This window comes from Vidua chalybeata, chromosome 9, assembly GCF_026979565.1.
Source record: "Vidua chalybeata isolate OUT-0048 chromosome 9, bVidCha1 merged haplotype, whole genome shotgun sequence".
Classification (NCBI taxonomy): domain Eukaryota; kingdom Metazoa; phylum Chordata; class Aves; order Passeriformes; family Viduidae; genus Vidua; species Vidua chalybeata.
In genome coordinates, this window is record NC_071538.1 from 8,064,736 (window position 1) to 8,080,156 (window position 15,421).

A 15,421-nucleotide genomic window follows, 5' to 3' on the forward strand; every position below is an offset into this window, starting at 1 on the left:
CTACCGAAGTAAAAAACTATTGCAATAATGTTTTGTAAGAAAATTGTAAAGAACAAAACCTAAGGAAATAACAGCAAAAGGAGTGAATTTAATTGGCAATTTTAAAAGAACCAGTAACTACTTTCCTTTTTAGTGAAGGTTATATTCAAATTTACCTTAGTGGCTTCAGGAAGACTTTGTCAGAACCGTCTTTCAGCTAGTTTCTAAATATTTGTCAAAGAATTCTTTGTTTCACCTTCATTTACAGTTGATGTTCTCAATTCACGTGACCACATGTCAAAAGTCAAATGTGGCTGCATCCACAGAACCGAGCTTTATTTAAAAAATCATGCATTTGTCTGGTTTTGCATTTAACACTGGACACTACCACCACACATGATCCACACAGGCAGAAAAAAACAATGCAGCTCCTAAGTGAGCCACAGATGTGCACACTTTAACCAGAGTGCCCCACAGGCTTCACAGTAGCTGCATTCAGCGGATCATTTACTGCCAACAGCCGTGCCCAACACACAAACTCCACTTGCAGGGATGGCTTTGCCACAGGAACACCTATCTGCAATCACAAGCATCAAGACCAACCAATTAATTTCATGGATGATAACTAAGAGGTGCCAGTGGGTAAAATGATTCAGCCCCAGTCAAGCTGAACTGAATGTAAGCAAATACAAATCAAAGAGAAGATCTCAAAAAGCCTATTATGGCCTTAAAAATTCAGGTTTTTAATTCAAATGCAAAATGGAATGGAGATGAAGAGCTGGAAGAAGAGAATACACCCTGAAGCCTCCAGTCACATCTCTATGCTGTGTAGGGAGATGAAATGTTAAAGAGAAAACATTTTATGGAAAAGAAAGTCAAAAAGAAGCAGAAGAGAATAACTTGTGACTTGAAAGAAAACCTGCAGCAACCCTCCACAAATAAATACAAGGGGAGAGGAAGAAGAAAGCCACAAGAGATAAGGACCAGTATCTACTTCTTGTACAGTGGTGTCAGCTCATTCCTCTCACTGAGTGAGGTCATCTGCAGCTTCAATTCCAGGAACAAGGTGATGGAAATGGAAAAGCACACTTAGATCATTATTGAATCCCAGACTGGTTTGGGTTGGAAGAGATCTTAAAGCTCACCCAGTTCCAGCCCCTGCCATGGGCATGGACACCTCCCACTATCCCAGGCTGCTCCAAGCCCCTCCTGGTCTTGGACGTTTCCAGGGATGGGGCAGCCACAGCTTCTCTGGGCAACCTGTGCCACAGCCTCAGCATCCTCACAGTGAAGAATTTCTTCCCATCTAGCCCTGCCCTCTGTCAGTGTGAAACCATTCCCCCTTGTCCTGTCACTCCAGACCTTTCTCTGCAACTGCCTTGTAAGTCACCTTCATCCTTTCCCCCTTCTCCTTCCTCTTCATTACTTCCAACCAATTCACAGTAAATCTGCAAAGTCATGTTCTTTAAGAATACTTTTAATTGCTTAGATGAAAATTCTTCAAGCCACAGAAATTCCACTTCTCTCTTTGAGAGAACTCACAACTTACCAACACTGCTGATCAGAGCCATGTCAGACCCTTCCTCACAGAGATCAGGTTTGCAAACATAGTTTTTAGGAGAACCCAGGGCAAAACATGAGACACGAGTTTCTCCTAATGTGGCCTTCCAGACCCAGGTCAGCACCATAGAAAGGGAGAGGGAGGATTTGGTAACAATGTACACACAATTAACTTCTCACTGTAACAAGAGACCAACCATCATTTAATACCAGTACTTTAAATAACTTCCTTCCAAAAGTGCACCTAGTAATCTCCTAAATTTATCTTTCATTTGTTTTATCTTTATTATTTAACTTCTATTTTATTATTTCACTTCAGACATAAAGCAGTACTTTTCCCCACTGCACACTCTCTGCAGAACCATTATGAATGCAAGCAGCTGTGGAATGTGCACAGCTCCAATCCCAGGCAAAGATGTACAGAGGTAAAACAGCAAAAACATTTAATAGCAGAAATATTAAATTCCTGGGGAGTTCAAAATAAGGTCCAGAGAATTCAAAGCAAAGGTCAACAGTGATTCCTCATATATTAGGGTGTACATGCTGACCTGGAGCATGACTGTGCAAAGTGTCTGGCTGTGGGTTTTGTTCTGCTTTGTTTTCTTTACGAACATCCCTGTGTTGAATGTGCTGTAGCCACAAGCCTTCTGATCAAGAACTTCTGATCAAGAACTTTCCAGAAACATGATGCCAACCAAAGGAACAAAGGCTCAAAGCAGCTTCTGGATACACCTTGGTTTAGCCAGTTTTGATTATGGTCAGACATAGGAGAATGTGCCCAATCCATTGTTTTTGTCTTAACTTCCTGGGATGCTGTCAGGTATATGACAACATTAGGGAGCAATATTGAGAAAGGAATAAAGAAGGAAAGGGAAAGAAAAACCCCATCTCACTGCACTCAATAGTCAGGAAAGCTGGAGAGACCAAAGCCATGATCACAGCCAGGCACAGTGTGGGGAACACTATAAAACTTTCCCAGGCAGTAACCAGGTCAAACCAGGTACAGTGCACTCATTTTCTGAACACCAGTTAGCATAATTAAGTAGAAGCATAATGGGAATTTCAGTTTCAACTTTGCAAAGCCCTCAGATAGTCGGGAAAGATAGAATAAAACAAAAATGTGTCTTTCTACCCACTAATCTTGCAATTCTCCCATTGGATTTGAAAACTAAGCTTCCTTTTTACCAGCTTGTGCATTATCACTAGCTTAAGAAATAATCCTGTAGTCAGAATATAAAGCATATTTTCCCTGTGGTGTGTGAGCTAGACCAAAATCTCACTCTGCCATTGGGAAATACACTAAACACAGACAATAAAGATAATGCAACTCAAAAAACAGGAAGAATACATTAAATACCATTCTATAAGTATTTTTCCTGACCATACTTGTAATAACTGTGTCACAGTTTATAATATATAAAATATATAAAATATATAAAATATATAAAATATATAAAATATATAAAATATATAAAATATATAAAATATATAAAATATGAAGAGACTTCAATAATTTATATTTGTAGCCCAATTCAAGACACCCCACTGAGAAACATCAGATGTGCAAACTGCTGTTGTAGGTTTCATCTGAACAACCTGACATTCAAAGTTATTGTAAGATTTGTCTTCCTTGGCAAAAAGTGAGGGCAGTTGCACTACATGAGGCTGAGTTTGAGCTGTCAGAGGCAAACATGACCCTTTGCTGACATCCCTGATGTCAGGTAAGCCCTGGATGCATTACTGTGCCTGGCACTGAAAATAAACCCTCCCTCTGCATCTAATTCCTTTCCCCCTTGTACTTTGTAAGGAGTACAGAAGCAGTAAAAGCACTCAATCCCTCACCCCTCCAGAGCTGAGAGGTTTAGCCAAATCTCAGCAGATTACAGCACACTGCAGGATAACTGTTCCTGCTCCTGAGCAGCTGAGGTGCTGCTGTGGGTGCTGAGGTGCCCGAGCTAAGCAGGACAAGCTTAAGCAGTTTAATTGTGAGTCATGCCCAGAGCACTCAGGAATTGTGACATCAGGCAGACACTGAGGTGAAAAACCCTCTCTTAAGGACAATAATCTCCTTAGCTGGTATGTCAGGAGCTGAAAAGGGACATGTGAACAAGCCCTGTTCTGTATCACCCTTCTGCCAGGAAATCCCTGCTGCTGGCTGGTGCCTGGGGTCAGGAGAATCCTGTGTCCCACCCACTGGCTCATGGAGGGAACAAGCCCTGCAATGCTCTCCCTTTTACACCACAGCAATCATGCACAGGGCCTTGAGGTCACAGCAGGCTCACACCTCCATGTGCCCACATTTGGAAACCCCATAATTCTGGATTTCCTGAGTAGTCAGGTACTGATATCCTAGACCCTGCAATATAAAAATGCTCTAAATGCAAAGGATTCATTTAATGTTTTTACAGCTTACATTTTATTATTTATAAAATGACTGATGTATGACACTCATAGCTCGAGAAGGGAAGAACTAGTAGATGGATATTCATTATCAACATTCATTACCCCCTATTATCATCAATCTGTCAGTACCTGCTTCTACCAGTTAATTCCTTTGACTTTCCCCAGTCTGCACCTTGTTACAATCTAATGTCTCATGTCTGTAAGGACAGGAGAATTTGGCTGCTTAAAACTGGCAGCAAGTAATTTACATTTGGGCTTTGTTAAAATGACAGTGAGCATCATTGAGGCCAAATGTAAAAAGCCAGGCTGGAGGGGGTTTTAAAAATTTCAAGTGGCAAGTGTCTCTCCTTTTATCTGACAGCTGTTATTAAGAGGCCATACTTCATTGTAACACACCAAATTTAAACACACCAGACAGAGGTAGAGCGCCACATTACACACAGAGCACCTCCCCTCTACACATGGTTTACTCCTACTGATGGGACAGAACTGAACTGAAGCTGGAAGTGGAGAGTTCCTCTACCAGCAGCCAAGGCCATCACACCCTGAACTGCTGGATGCCTCAAAGGAACTCCTCTGGCACTCCAGGCTCCAGCTGGAGTAGGAAACATATCTCCATAACTAAATCCTAGGATACTTCATTTATTATCTGTACTTCTATTTGTATGTATATCTAATCTTAGATAAGGAAGGCATATGGAATGTTTCTCTCAGAGAACACTCCAATAAAATCAAACATATTTCTACAAAATTGAGAGGAAGAAAGAACCTTAAAAGGTTTAAATCACAACTTTAGCCTGACCTTACTCTGCACACACCTTGGCATTCAATACCAAGACTGAAGGTTTTTGGTTTAGAAATCTCATTCTCAGGAATTAACAAGGGCACTAATCACTAGTAAAAATGCACCAGAGTGTTAAATGTACTCACTTCCTTTATCCAGAGCAATTTAGGAGGCTGCATTTCCACAGACATGGCCCCCCCTACATAGTTCAGAACCCTGTGCTGGGTGGCATTGATGTGCTTGACTTGGCTCGCTGCACGATGGTCCATCCACATGATCACATTCCTATGGTTCTGTCCTTGGGGGGAAACAGGAAAAAGAGTTCTTTTAGCTCTGCTTTAACCCCAGCTCAGCACTCTTAAGTTACTAGGCTCTAAACTGCTTCACAGTTTCACTTCTACACTGAAAACTCAAATTCTGTTTGTGTTAATAATTCACAGTGGATATCTAAATATAAAATTTTAGCCCTCTGACCTAACTTTAGCACATGCTGAGCGCTGAGAATGCTGACTGAAATCAGTCAGGCTTGGGAGCATCCAAGAACTGTGAAACACCATTTTCTCTTGTATTTCATTTGAAGAACCCAAACTTCCTGACAAAGTTCACATATTTAGTAAAAAAAATAAAGTAATATTTTGGTGACCAAAAACTAAAAATGTGACAAAATCTGAACCATTCTGTTGTGAATTGAAATTAACTCCATCAGCTACAGGGATTCTCTTTCCTCTTCTATGGTTATGAGAAGAACCACCCTAATTCCTTTCTGAAATACTGTTCAGAGGGGGATAATTTGCTGAAATGCTTTTATTTTGGATGTGCAAGGAAAAAGCATTTGGCAAGTCTGCAGCACACACAAATGAGAACAAGAAGCAAAGAACGTTTTATCCAAATTAACCTCCAGAGGACCTGCCAGAGAGAGGGAACAGTAATCCAGGTGACACTGCAGATTCCTCTCTGGCTAAGTACACTGCACACTCCATGGCACAGCCACTCAAGCATCATCTTGAAAACATAGTCCAAAACAAGGCAGAAGTGTGAGGCACATCAATATTTCTAAAATGGATTGAAATACAGCTCAGAACTGTGAAACTGCCTGAAACGCCACCACTGCAAGGCTCTTCACAGCATTACAGTATTGAGTGAATTCTTCTCTTGTTTTTTAGCACCACCACTGTGTAAACTCAAAGTTCTCGGGGATATCAGAGCACAGAAAATGGGAACTGAATTTGACTCATTGGACCCAAAATAGCCTCAGACATCACTAGGCATTGAATAGATAGTAAGAGACTCTCAAACTGAAAAATAAATAATCTGATCTAAATTTAGAAAAGGACATTTTGGGGGCAAAGCTGGGTTTTGAGAAGGATAGAAAGAGATGACAAACATCTGAGAACAGAAAGGGAACATACACAGAATTATGATTATGTCTCTAACTACTGATAGAGCACACACCTAATCTTAAGTGGGATGGACTGGGTAAGAGAAGTGCAGCACAGACTTTTTGGGAGTCTTCTGAATCATCTACCCAAAAACTAATAAAACCCCCCCAGATTTTTAGAAAAAGGTCACAGACTGTTTCTGAAGTTCAGCACTGTCCTAGACAAAGATAGAACACCAGTGTAATAAAATACACAAACTGAACTGCTTGCGTGCAGCTCCATGACAGAGCAAGCAGTTAGACTACACTAACACTAACATTTTTAACATTCCTTTAGCCAGTGTGGATGGGCATTTATGCACACTATAAAAGCCATGATCAGTACAGTCTGAAGGAGAAGAAAATATGCCAAAAAGAAAAATGAGTGTAGATTTCCCTAAGAAGCAATTTCTCAGATGTGATCTTAGGATGCCAAATATTTAACCAAACAGTAAGTAATTCTCATCTACAATTTTTAATTTTCCAGTAAAATTAAAACAGTAAAACCAGGGAAAAAATCCTCTTATAAAAAAGAGTTCGTGTCATCTCCATCTCCAAGAGTCAGCCCCACCATGTGGCATTTGGAGGACATGGGAAGTTCCCTCCCATCAGCGGCAAAACTCACACAGTAACCACGTTTTGTGTGGAGCCCTACCTTCAGAGTTGACTGCCAAAGGCTGGAACTGTTTATCCACCACAACAAGGGAACAGGTAGCATCAAACCCAAGCCCTCGGATCTGGCTGGCATCCACTCCACGGACAACTTCCTGAAAATACACAAACCACACAGGCATACAAATACATCCATGCATGTGCAAGTGCTGTGTGAGCTAGAGAGTACACAAAATGAGTTACAAGTTAGCTTAAATGATGAAATTTCCTAAATTCTGTGTTGTTTAAAACATCCAATCATAACCACTCATCAAACTACCAGAAATTCTTTATGGTTCAAATCCCGATTCAGAGGTCTTTATCCACAGTCCTGGATAAAAGCAGGAAGCACAAAAATATCAGTAAATAAAGGTAGCAGAAAACCTGCAATGTTAATTTTCTCTCTTTTCTAAAGCTTGGAACTGAGCTGGATGTGAAACATGGACCAGGATTAGGACCAAGTGTTTCCATCAGTTACTTCACCAACTTCCTGCCTGTGAAAGCAACAATCTTCCAGAATTGCTTTGGTAATATTGTCTTTGTCTTGCAATACTGAAGGGTCCCAAAACTAAAGTTGGTCAAAACCTGTAGCCATGATAACACCTCTGCAATGCACACCTTTACTCAGCTACCAAGAGTGTGAATAGCACACTTTTTGGAAGGTTTTAAAAAAAAAATTCAAATCATTGCCCCAGAATGACTGAACTTCATGGCTTCCAGCAGCCCTGGAAAAAAAAACACAACACCCACAAGGATTAAGTGCCAAATGAGGTTGCAAGACACCTAAAATGTAGCATGGTAATAAATTGCCACTTCTCAGCAACAATAAAAATATCATTATTTTAATTAGTACTATAAGGAAAGACTTTCAGTAGACTTGCACAGTGCCAGTTTCTTACTGGCTCTGTAAAACTGCAGTTTCTGAGACCATTTTATTGCTTAAATATAAGAGATTGTATTTAAAGAGGTCAAGAGCAAGAACAAAGCCACTTAGAGAAAAATCAAATAAGCAGAGGAAGACTTGCTCTGCTTTAATGTCAAGCTGTTCTTCCCTATCATTCCTGTCACTCCCTTCTTTTTCTTCTATCCACTCACCTCCTCTTCTCCATCACAGGGCATTTCTGCAGAGCCAAGCTCATTAATGTTTGAAAAGGCTGATCAATAACAAGACAATGGGTGAACAGTCCATCTGCAAATTACCAACCGTATCATGAATATTTAAAAAGCCAACCTTAGAACATGCAGCAGGCAGGGGCTGTAGTGAGGAGGATGAAATGGCCTCTGTGTGCACTGCTAGCAAGGTCTCTAATTTACCTTTATCCTCAGCATGTACAGGCAGAGCCCTGGATCAGAGGGTACAAATTTTCCCCTGTAGTAAAGTCTGTAGTTTCAATCTGGTTTTATGCCTGATAATATCCACAGACATTTATTATTTATTTTGGTCTTATAATACTGGATCCTCTTATAAAGAGGATAACAAGTGTTACTTTAGGGGCATTCCACAAACCAGATTACAATTTCTCTACAATAAATTCTCCTTTATGACTTCAGGGCAGCCCAATGCACATCTCTAGATATGCACTGCCAGGTTCTGAGCAACCTTGACTCCTCCAAAAACTGCCTCGTGGGTAGAGCATACACCAGCTAAACAAAGCTCACAGATGTGAGACCTGGAGGCAGTGGATAAATCCTCCCTCTGCAATATTAGCACAAAGAAAGTTCTTTCATTCTATTTGCAGTTGTAGCATGAGTTTTTTTCACTCTGGCCTTCAACTCCTGACCAGTAAAACAGACATTTGTGAGGCTGTACCAGCCTCAAGGTGCTTTCAATGCACAAGGGTGGTCACAAGTTACACAGCATGAACAGACCTGAGTGGAAGTGACAGGCACGGGGACTGCAGGACTGTGAACATTCAAAACTTGCACAGCCACCTGCAACACAAATCCTTCATTTTGTCCTTGCCCACCTTTGTGACAGAGCAGCAGGCAGCCCAGATGTCTGCAGAGGATTGCTCATAGTGGTCTGGCTGGGGCTCCCAAACCTGGATGGGTTGCTCTGCGTGTGCCAGCACCGTCCCAAAGCCGTCCACCAGCGCCGCGCGAACGCTGGCTGAGCCCACATCAACTCCAACGTAGTATGTCACTGCAGTCTGCTTCTCACTGGGCATTTTTAATAAAGCCTGTTGAAGGAAAAGGAAAAAAAGGGATTAAAAGCAGATAAAATGACTGATGGAAAAAGTGCCAAGAGATGCTGCCTCCCATCAAGCCAAACATCCCACCTGTGGTGTGATGCTGGTAATTATAAAGTACTTACATGACAATTGGTTACATGTTACCCAGAGGAAAAAAAGAATAAATAAAATTTCCAAGAGCTCTCCACCATCAATTCATACCACTTTTAAGACTCAGAAAATAATTTTCTGAAAATGTGTTGAGCCATGAGAGCATGGTGTGAAAACTCTGCCTACTCTGACATCCTACAAGAACAAAGTGAGGTTAAGTTAATTGATTTAATTATTCACAATGAGTTGCTTACTTCACTATATTAAGTTTAACTATTTGACATTTAATACAGTGACAAATTCACTGTTCTTAATTTCTCACGGTTTTTTCTTAATTAATAGTTAAAATTTACATTTTAATCAAGCTGTGAGAATGCTAAGTAAGAGCTGATAGAAGTATTTGAAACATCAGACAAGTACCACGTTTAGTGCTTGTATACACCATTTGCATCTCTGAAACACATGAAACTCAGCTGACACACACCTTCTGATATTCAGAAAATGAATGGATAAATTGGCATTTAAAACACATGATATTTACAGAGCATCAAAATGTTTCTACTTAAAAACAGCCCACTTCTCCTAAAGAAGTGACCTGATAATATCTGCATATGGCAGATGGGATGGTTAGAGGGAGGAATATAGGCAAAGGGGGAAATATTTGGAAAGTCTTGATTAACAGAATATGCTTATTCACATTTCAAATTAATATTTTTTTCCTTTTTTTAATAATAACAATGAGTACAGGTCAAGATCTACTGGCATAATGTAGGTGTCTTTCACATCCATGGCTGTCTTGTAACCACTGCTGCTGATAGATATCAGAAATCTACAATCATGGAGGGTTAGAGGCAGCAGGTGAAATAGAGAAGAAAATAAGAAGCCCCCTATCTCAGAAAATTCAAATTTTGGATAATAATTAATTAGGACAAAGTTTCATTTGCACTGAAAATGGCATAAAGCAACACCTTGGCTGAAGACACCAACTGAGGCTTCCCTTCCTCCCACCCCTTAAACAGCTCATGGTCAGTCTGTGGAGATCTGAGATCACACAACCATTCTTCCCTGCTTCAATCTGGCACTTCATGCCCAGACCCCAGTGCTGGGTCCAGGGCCCATGGTTTTGTTCTTTGCTTGGCCAGCACCAGGGAGTTCTGTCCCTGGTAGAGAGCAAAGCAGTCACCACACCACATCCTGCTCACAGCCTGCAGGGTCACCAGAGTAGCTGCACAGATCACCAGCTTGTAATAGTGTCAGAAAGTAGAAAAAACTCCAAGCTATAGAGCATATTGTGATCCTGCTGGAAATCCTGGCTGCTGCCTCCCAGCATGTTGGTTCTGCCCAGCAGATTAGGTGCAACACACACTAATCTCCTTAAGCAAGGTCATGTGTCCAAGCGATGAGCAATCAGCTAAAAATAATGGTGTGCCATGAGTCTAACACCTAGGAATATTGGCAAGAAAGCCTGCTTTATTTTCTTGGCCCTGGCTCTGTGACCTGGTCAGAGGAACAAAAGCCAATCCCTCTGCCAGAGAAGACAACTCTGCTGCTACGGGTGATTAATACTGCATCTGTCACCTGGGGGGTGACAGCACTCAGCTTCTCCCTCTCAGCCCTCAGCTGGAAAAGCAGTTTCAAGATATTCTTTTCAACATGGTATTTACTTCTTAATTTTGCACTCCACCTCTCCAAAGCTCCAAAGGCTGGCTGCAGGTGCTGCAAGTTCCTTGTGAGAAATTTTACTACAAAGACATTACATAATACTATTCCTGATACTATCTCATAAATTTCCCTGTTTTTCCCCTATTTCGGCTCTGCCTTTAGCTGCTGACTCATAAAAAGTTGAGAATAAACCACAAGCTGCAAACCAGATTCTTTTTTTTAAAACATAGGCAAATCCTTCTTACTTGCTCTTCACTAAATACAAATAGCAAAAGGAGTATTTTATATCCTGCCTCCTGCTCATACACACAATATTACTCCAAATTTCTCTTCCTTGTATGGCAGCCTTGATTTTAGCTCATTAATGTGTTTTTGCTACTTAGAGAACAAGCTTAGCAGATGTTAGAGAATTAAGCTCACAGTACCTCCTACTCAGCACTTGAAATTATGGCTTTGCATTGGATTCTTCCCACAAACATTTGAAACCTGGAACCCAATCTGCCCATGTTATGTTTACTTTCCTTTTTTTTTCCTTACTAAGCAACCAGGATGTGCCTGTTTGAGTGACTGGGCAGGAAGCAGAGTTTGTTTATGTGCTCGAGCAGTTCATATCAGCCTTTGCACATCCACCGGTTTATTGCTGTCAATCAGTGGGAACAGGAAAGAGTTAAGTGACAGTACAAAACCAAGAACCCCAAACTTACTTTAACTGGTCTCTTTCTGAATAAAGCTCACCTAGATTCACAAAGCAGCACTCAATATCTCACGAAGAAAAGGCTAAAAGTAAATATTAATCATTTTTCAAGAACAGCAAGCACTAAGTTACAGAGGCTTTTCAAAGTGAAGTGTCTCTGCAACAGGATCTGATCTGCTTGCAAAAACATAATTTGATGCCAAGGGTTTTTTTGGAATACCAAACACTTGGTATGCCACCTACTTATCAACCCCATCCACAAAAAGCACTGTCATCTCTAGGTCACAAATGTCAGCAATTATGGACTCTGCCCAAGGGTATTTCTTGAGAACTCAGCAGAGAAGTTGGTGGAAAATATTTAGCCAAAGTACAGTGATAAGAATTTTAAAGAGGAATGTTGTCATTCTGTTTTGTTTCCAGAAGATTCCTTTGGTACAAAAGGAAGCTCCAAATCAGAGCTGAAGGAACTCTCTAATGGAGTTCAGGGGTAGCAGAAGATCCCTGCACAAGCTTCTTGCTTTGGATTTTGGACACCAACATTCATTGCCATGTGAAAAGAAATTATTTATTGTGCAAATAAATCATTGGTTTGGATTTTTTTTTAATCTGCTAGATTCTTTGCTTCTGCAGGCAATACAATCATGAGGAAAACTGAACCAGAAAAAAGACTGAAATAAAATGTCCAGTGAGACACGTCAGTTCATCAAGCACAATATTCCTAACATGACAGCAAAATATTTTATGCATGGATGATTCATGTCCATGGACTTCCAAGGGTTGGAAGGCAGTGGAGTTAGGACCTTCTAAATCCCTGAAGTATCTAAACTCAGGAAGCCTGGCTCCTTGCAACCAAGAAAAAAGGCCTCCTTCAGTATAGCCTTGTCTGTCCACTGCAAAATTCAGCTTCATATTTTCAACTTATTATTTGAATTTGCAAACAGGAGAGGGGCAGAGGAAAAAAGTTAACTTAAAAGACATGTCCAGCTCGACCGTGTTAATCCATGACTGTAACGGCTAAGTCAGGACAAGAAGCCAAAACTCCCTCCAAGCACTAAACCAGCAATGGCCTCTTTCTCTGCAAATCACAGCAGGGACAGAATGGCTTTTCAAACAAGCATTTATGATCAAAAGGCTACAGCATATTATAAATATTTATATGGCCCATTAAATAATAGTCTGTATAAATATTATTCAAAATGTGCATGCTGGAAACCACAGACTTCCCAGTTTATCCTTGTACAAATGTGTTAGTTTTCCCACATAAGCAATGAAAAAAGAAAAAGAACGGGTGAAACTCAGTTGCAAAAATATTAAAAAAAAAAAAAAAAGAAAGAAAATCCTTAACACTATTTACTTTAATTTAAAAGGAATGAGTAAGTAACCAGAGGAATTTTTCATGAGCACTGTTAGACTTATCTGTCCCACTTTACCTCACAGTGATCGAGCTGCCAGGACGTACCTTTCTGTTAAAGCCAGGGTGCAGGAGGGGCTGCACTCACATCAACATAGGCCCAAGCTCAGCACAAGCTTTCAGCAGCAGCAATTTAGGCTTCGTGGTGCTGTGTGCTTAAACACAAACAATTAGGAAGGACTGGCATGTCTGTTTTAAACTTTGATCTTTGGAACGCTGCGGGCTGCCCAGACCCGGTGATTGTGGATAAACACTGTGTTTTTAGTAGTGCAGCTGTGCTTTTCTATGGGTTACCAAGAAAAAGATTAACAGGCTCAAATTAGGCTTCGTAAGCTTCGTGTGAAAAGATCTAAATATGCTAAAGAGAAGCTGCTTTTCTACTGTAGAAAGGATATAAACTAAAATAAGCCCTTTATACTGGAAATTCAGCACTTTGTTGGCTTGCTAGAGGTAAGTAACCAATACAAGTGGTGGTGGTAGAGTGGCAGTATCTCCTCGAAGTTAGTGAACTCCCTTTCCTCTTCCAGCTTCTGTAATTCCTGTTTGAATGTGGAAAGAGAAAGAAGGCACATGGCTGTGTGGGAGAGCAGGAGCAGATGGGGAATTCTAACACTGTGGTGAAGGGCAGTACTAATATAGAAAATATCCTTAAATGCCCAAGGGAGTGTGCTATAACTATCAACAAGCATTTATTTGTCAGCTACCCCAAAACAAACAAAACAAACATAGGGAACAAAAGCACACCTCACCTCTTCCCTTCCCCAAACAGAAATATGTACATCCAGGACCTCTGTCTTAGGAATGTAGGGACTGTGCTAACAGTAACAAAATTGGAATAAATAAAAATGGAGCTGGGGAAAATATGCTTCTTCATTGAAAACCAAACACCTCTAGATTCTTTCAGCACTTCTCTGGTACATTCTGTGAAGTTTTCTTGCATCTTACAAGGAAAAACAGCTTCAAATAATGGAATATTTCAGTAGTAGGACAAAGCTCTGATTCCAGTCCTATAGTATTTAGATTGTTCCATCAAAACCTTCCTAACTGTCCCCCTAACATTGTAATACAATGTCAATAAATCCCAGCATAGGCAGGACTGATAATATTCTACTATTTTCTAGTATCTCCTTTTCTCTCTATAAATAATTCACTATGTACTAATTTGCTGTAATGTCTCTCCAGATCTTTTTTCTTCTCCTTGCTTTCAGTGTCCAAGACAAAGTCATTACTTCATTGCTGCCCTCTGCCCTCTAATTCTATCTTTTGGATTTTAAATACTTTCAGGCCAAACTACTTCCACTTGCTCTGATTTAAAGCAAGGCATATTCGGGTTTATCCTGGTGTAACCAGGAAGTGGAGAAATTAAAAAGACTAAATTATTCTAAGAAATTAGATCCAAAAATTATTTCTTTTCAGCTTCTACTGCCTACATAGTTATCTCACTCAGGAAGAGAAGGATGTCAGCATGACCAGTTGACATTGGTAAATACCAAGCTCTTACATGTACAGCAGAGTTGGTTCTCTCTATATTCTGCTCGAGAAGAGTTTGTACTAAACAGAAGAATTATTTGCTCTCCTTCCAGTTCCTGTCTTTAGCTCACACAGGCAAACACAGTCTGTGGTACTGATGATCAAATAGGAGCAATGGCATTCTGGCCCCTGATTAAAGAGCAGAGCATGGCTGTGCTGGGTCAGATGAAAGGTCCAATTAGCCCAGGATCCTCCACAAACAGCAGAAGCCGTAAGAAAAGCATATGCCTGCCCTTTTCATCCAGCAGTACTTCCCCAGGACACCTTTCCTCCTGCTATCTATAGTAAAGGCACTTCCTGAGCCAGAAATTTTATCTTTAGGAATAGCAGACCTTGAAGGTTTTTTCCTCTCTAAATTTGTTTGTGCTCTTTGTGAATCCAGGGAAACTTTTCTAACTGCAAACTACTGTGGTAACGAGTTATAAAGTTCTGTGTAAACAATGCAGGAAAAAGCCCTTTGGTTTGTTCTGAGCATGCCACCTGCTAGTTTTGTTTGATGTGTCTGAGTTCCTGAGCTAGAGGAGACATTAAGCAATTGCTGTGTACTTACTTTCTTCATGCAGTCATAATTCCATCGCATTCTGAATCACCCCCAAAGGCCTCACTGCCACTATCCACACATCATGGGTACTGAGATGAACTCACAATCTCTGCATGGTCAGGTAAGACAAAAAGCATTTTCCTGCTCTGAGTGCTCATGGATGTGGCAGTAACACAAGTACCATAACACACTGCAGTAGTCAGTACTAATAAACAGCAAGAAATAATGCCAAGGCCACTGTGGGCAAGTGGAGATACTGCTCAGGGATGCTGCAGCAGGAAAACAATGTGTTGGTGTCAGCTGAGAGGTGCTGCTCAGGAGCATGGAACTGGCCAGGGATTTCTAGCTTCAGGCAGGTCCCAAAACACTGAGCTCACAGCAGAGGGATCCAGGAGCTCCTTCCAACTACATGCTTGGGTAAGACTTGGGGCTACTGCTCCCCCTGGTTTTCCCTGGCCCCGCTGAGGCTGCTGCATGCCCCGACGGGCTCTGCATGGCAGCAGCAGC

The 15,421-nt window shown here is 40.9% G+C and overlaps 1 protein-coding gene across 10 annotated transcripts in view; it reads right to left on the minus strand.

Annotated features, from left to right (window-relative positions):
* The window catches only part of FGGY (FGGY carbohydrate kinase domain containing), a 128,277-nt gene that overhangs the window by 108,783 nt on the left and 4,073 nt on the right, over positions 1 to 15,421 (minus strand). For 2 of the 10 annotated variants that reach the window (XM_053950753.1, XM_053950751.1), the window contains exons 1-4: positions 12,892 to 12,990; positions 8,762 to 8,974; positions 6,799 to 6,910; positions 4,873 to 5,024 (exon numbers count right to left, since the gene is read on the minus strand). In XM_053950753.1, the coding sequence (XP_053806728.1) occupies positions 4,873 to 5,024; positions 6,799 to 6,910; positions 8,762 to 8,962 (465 nt within the window). In that variant the 5' untranslated portion in view covers positions 8,963 to 8,974; positions 12,892 to 12,990. Of the gene's footprint in view, positions 1 to 3,381; positions 3,480 to 4,872; positions 5,025 to 6,798; positions 6,911 to 8,761; positions 8,975 to 12,891; positions 12,999 to 15,421 lie in introns of those variants that run through there. The other 8 variants (XM_053950746.1, XM_053950748.1, XM_053950750.1 and 5 more) reach the window with 8 other exon arrangements.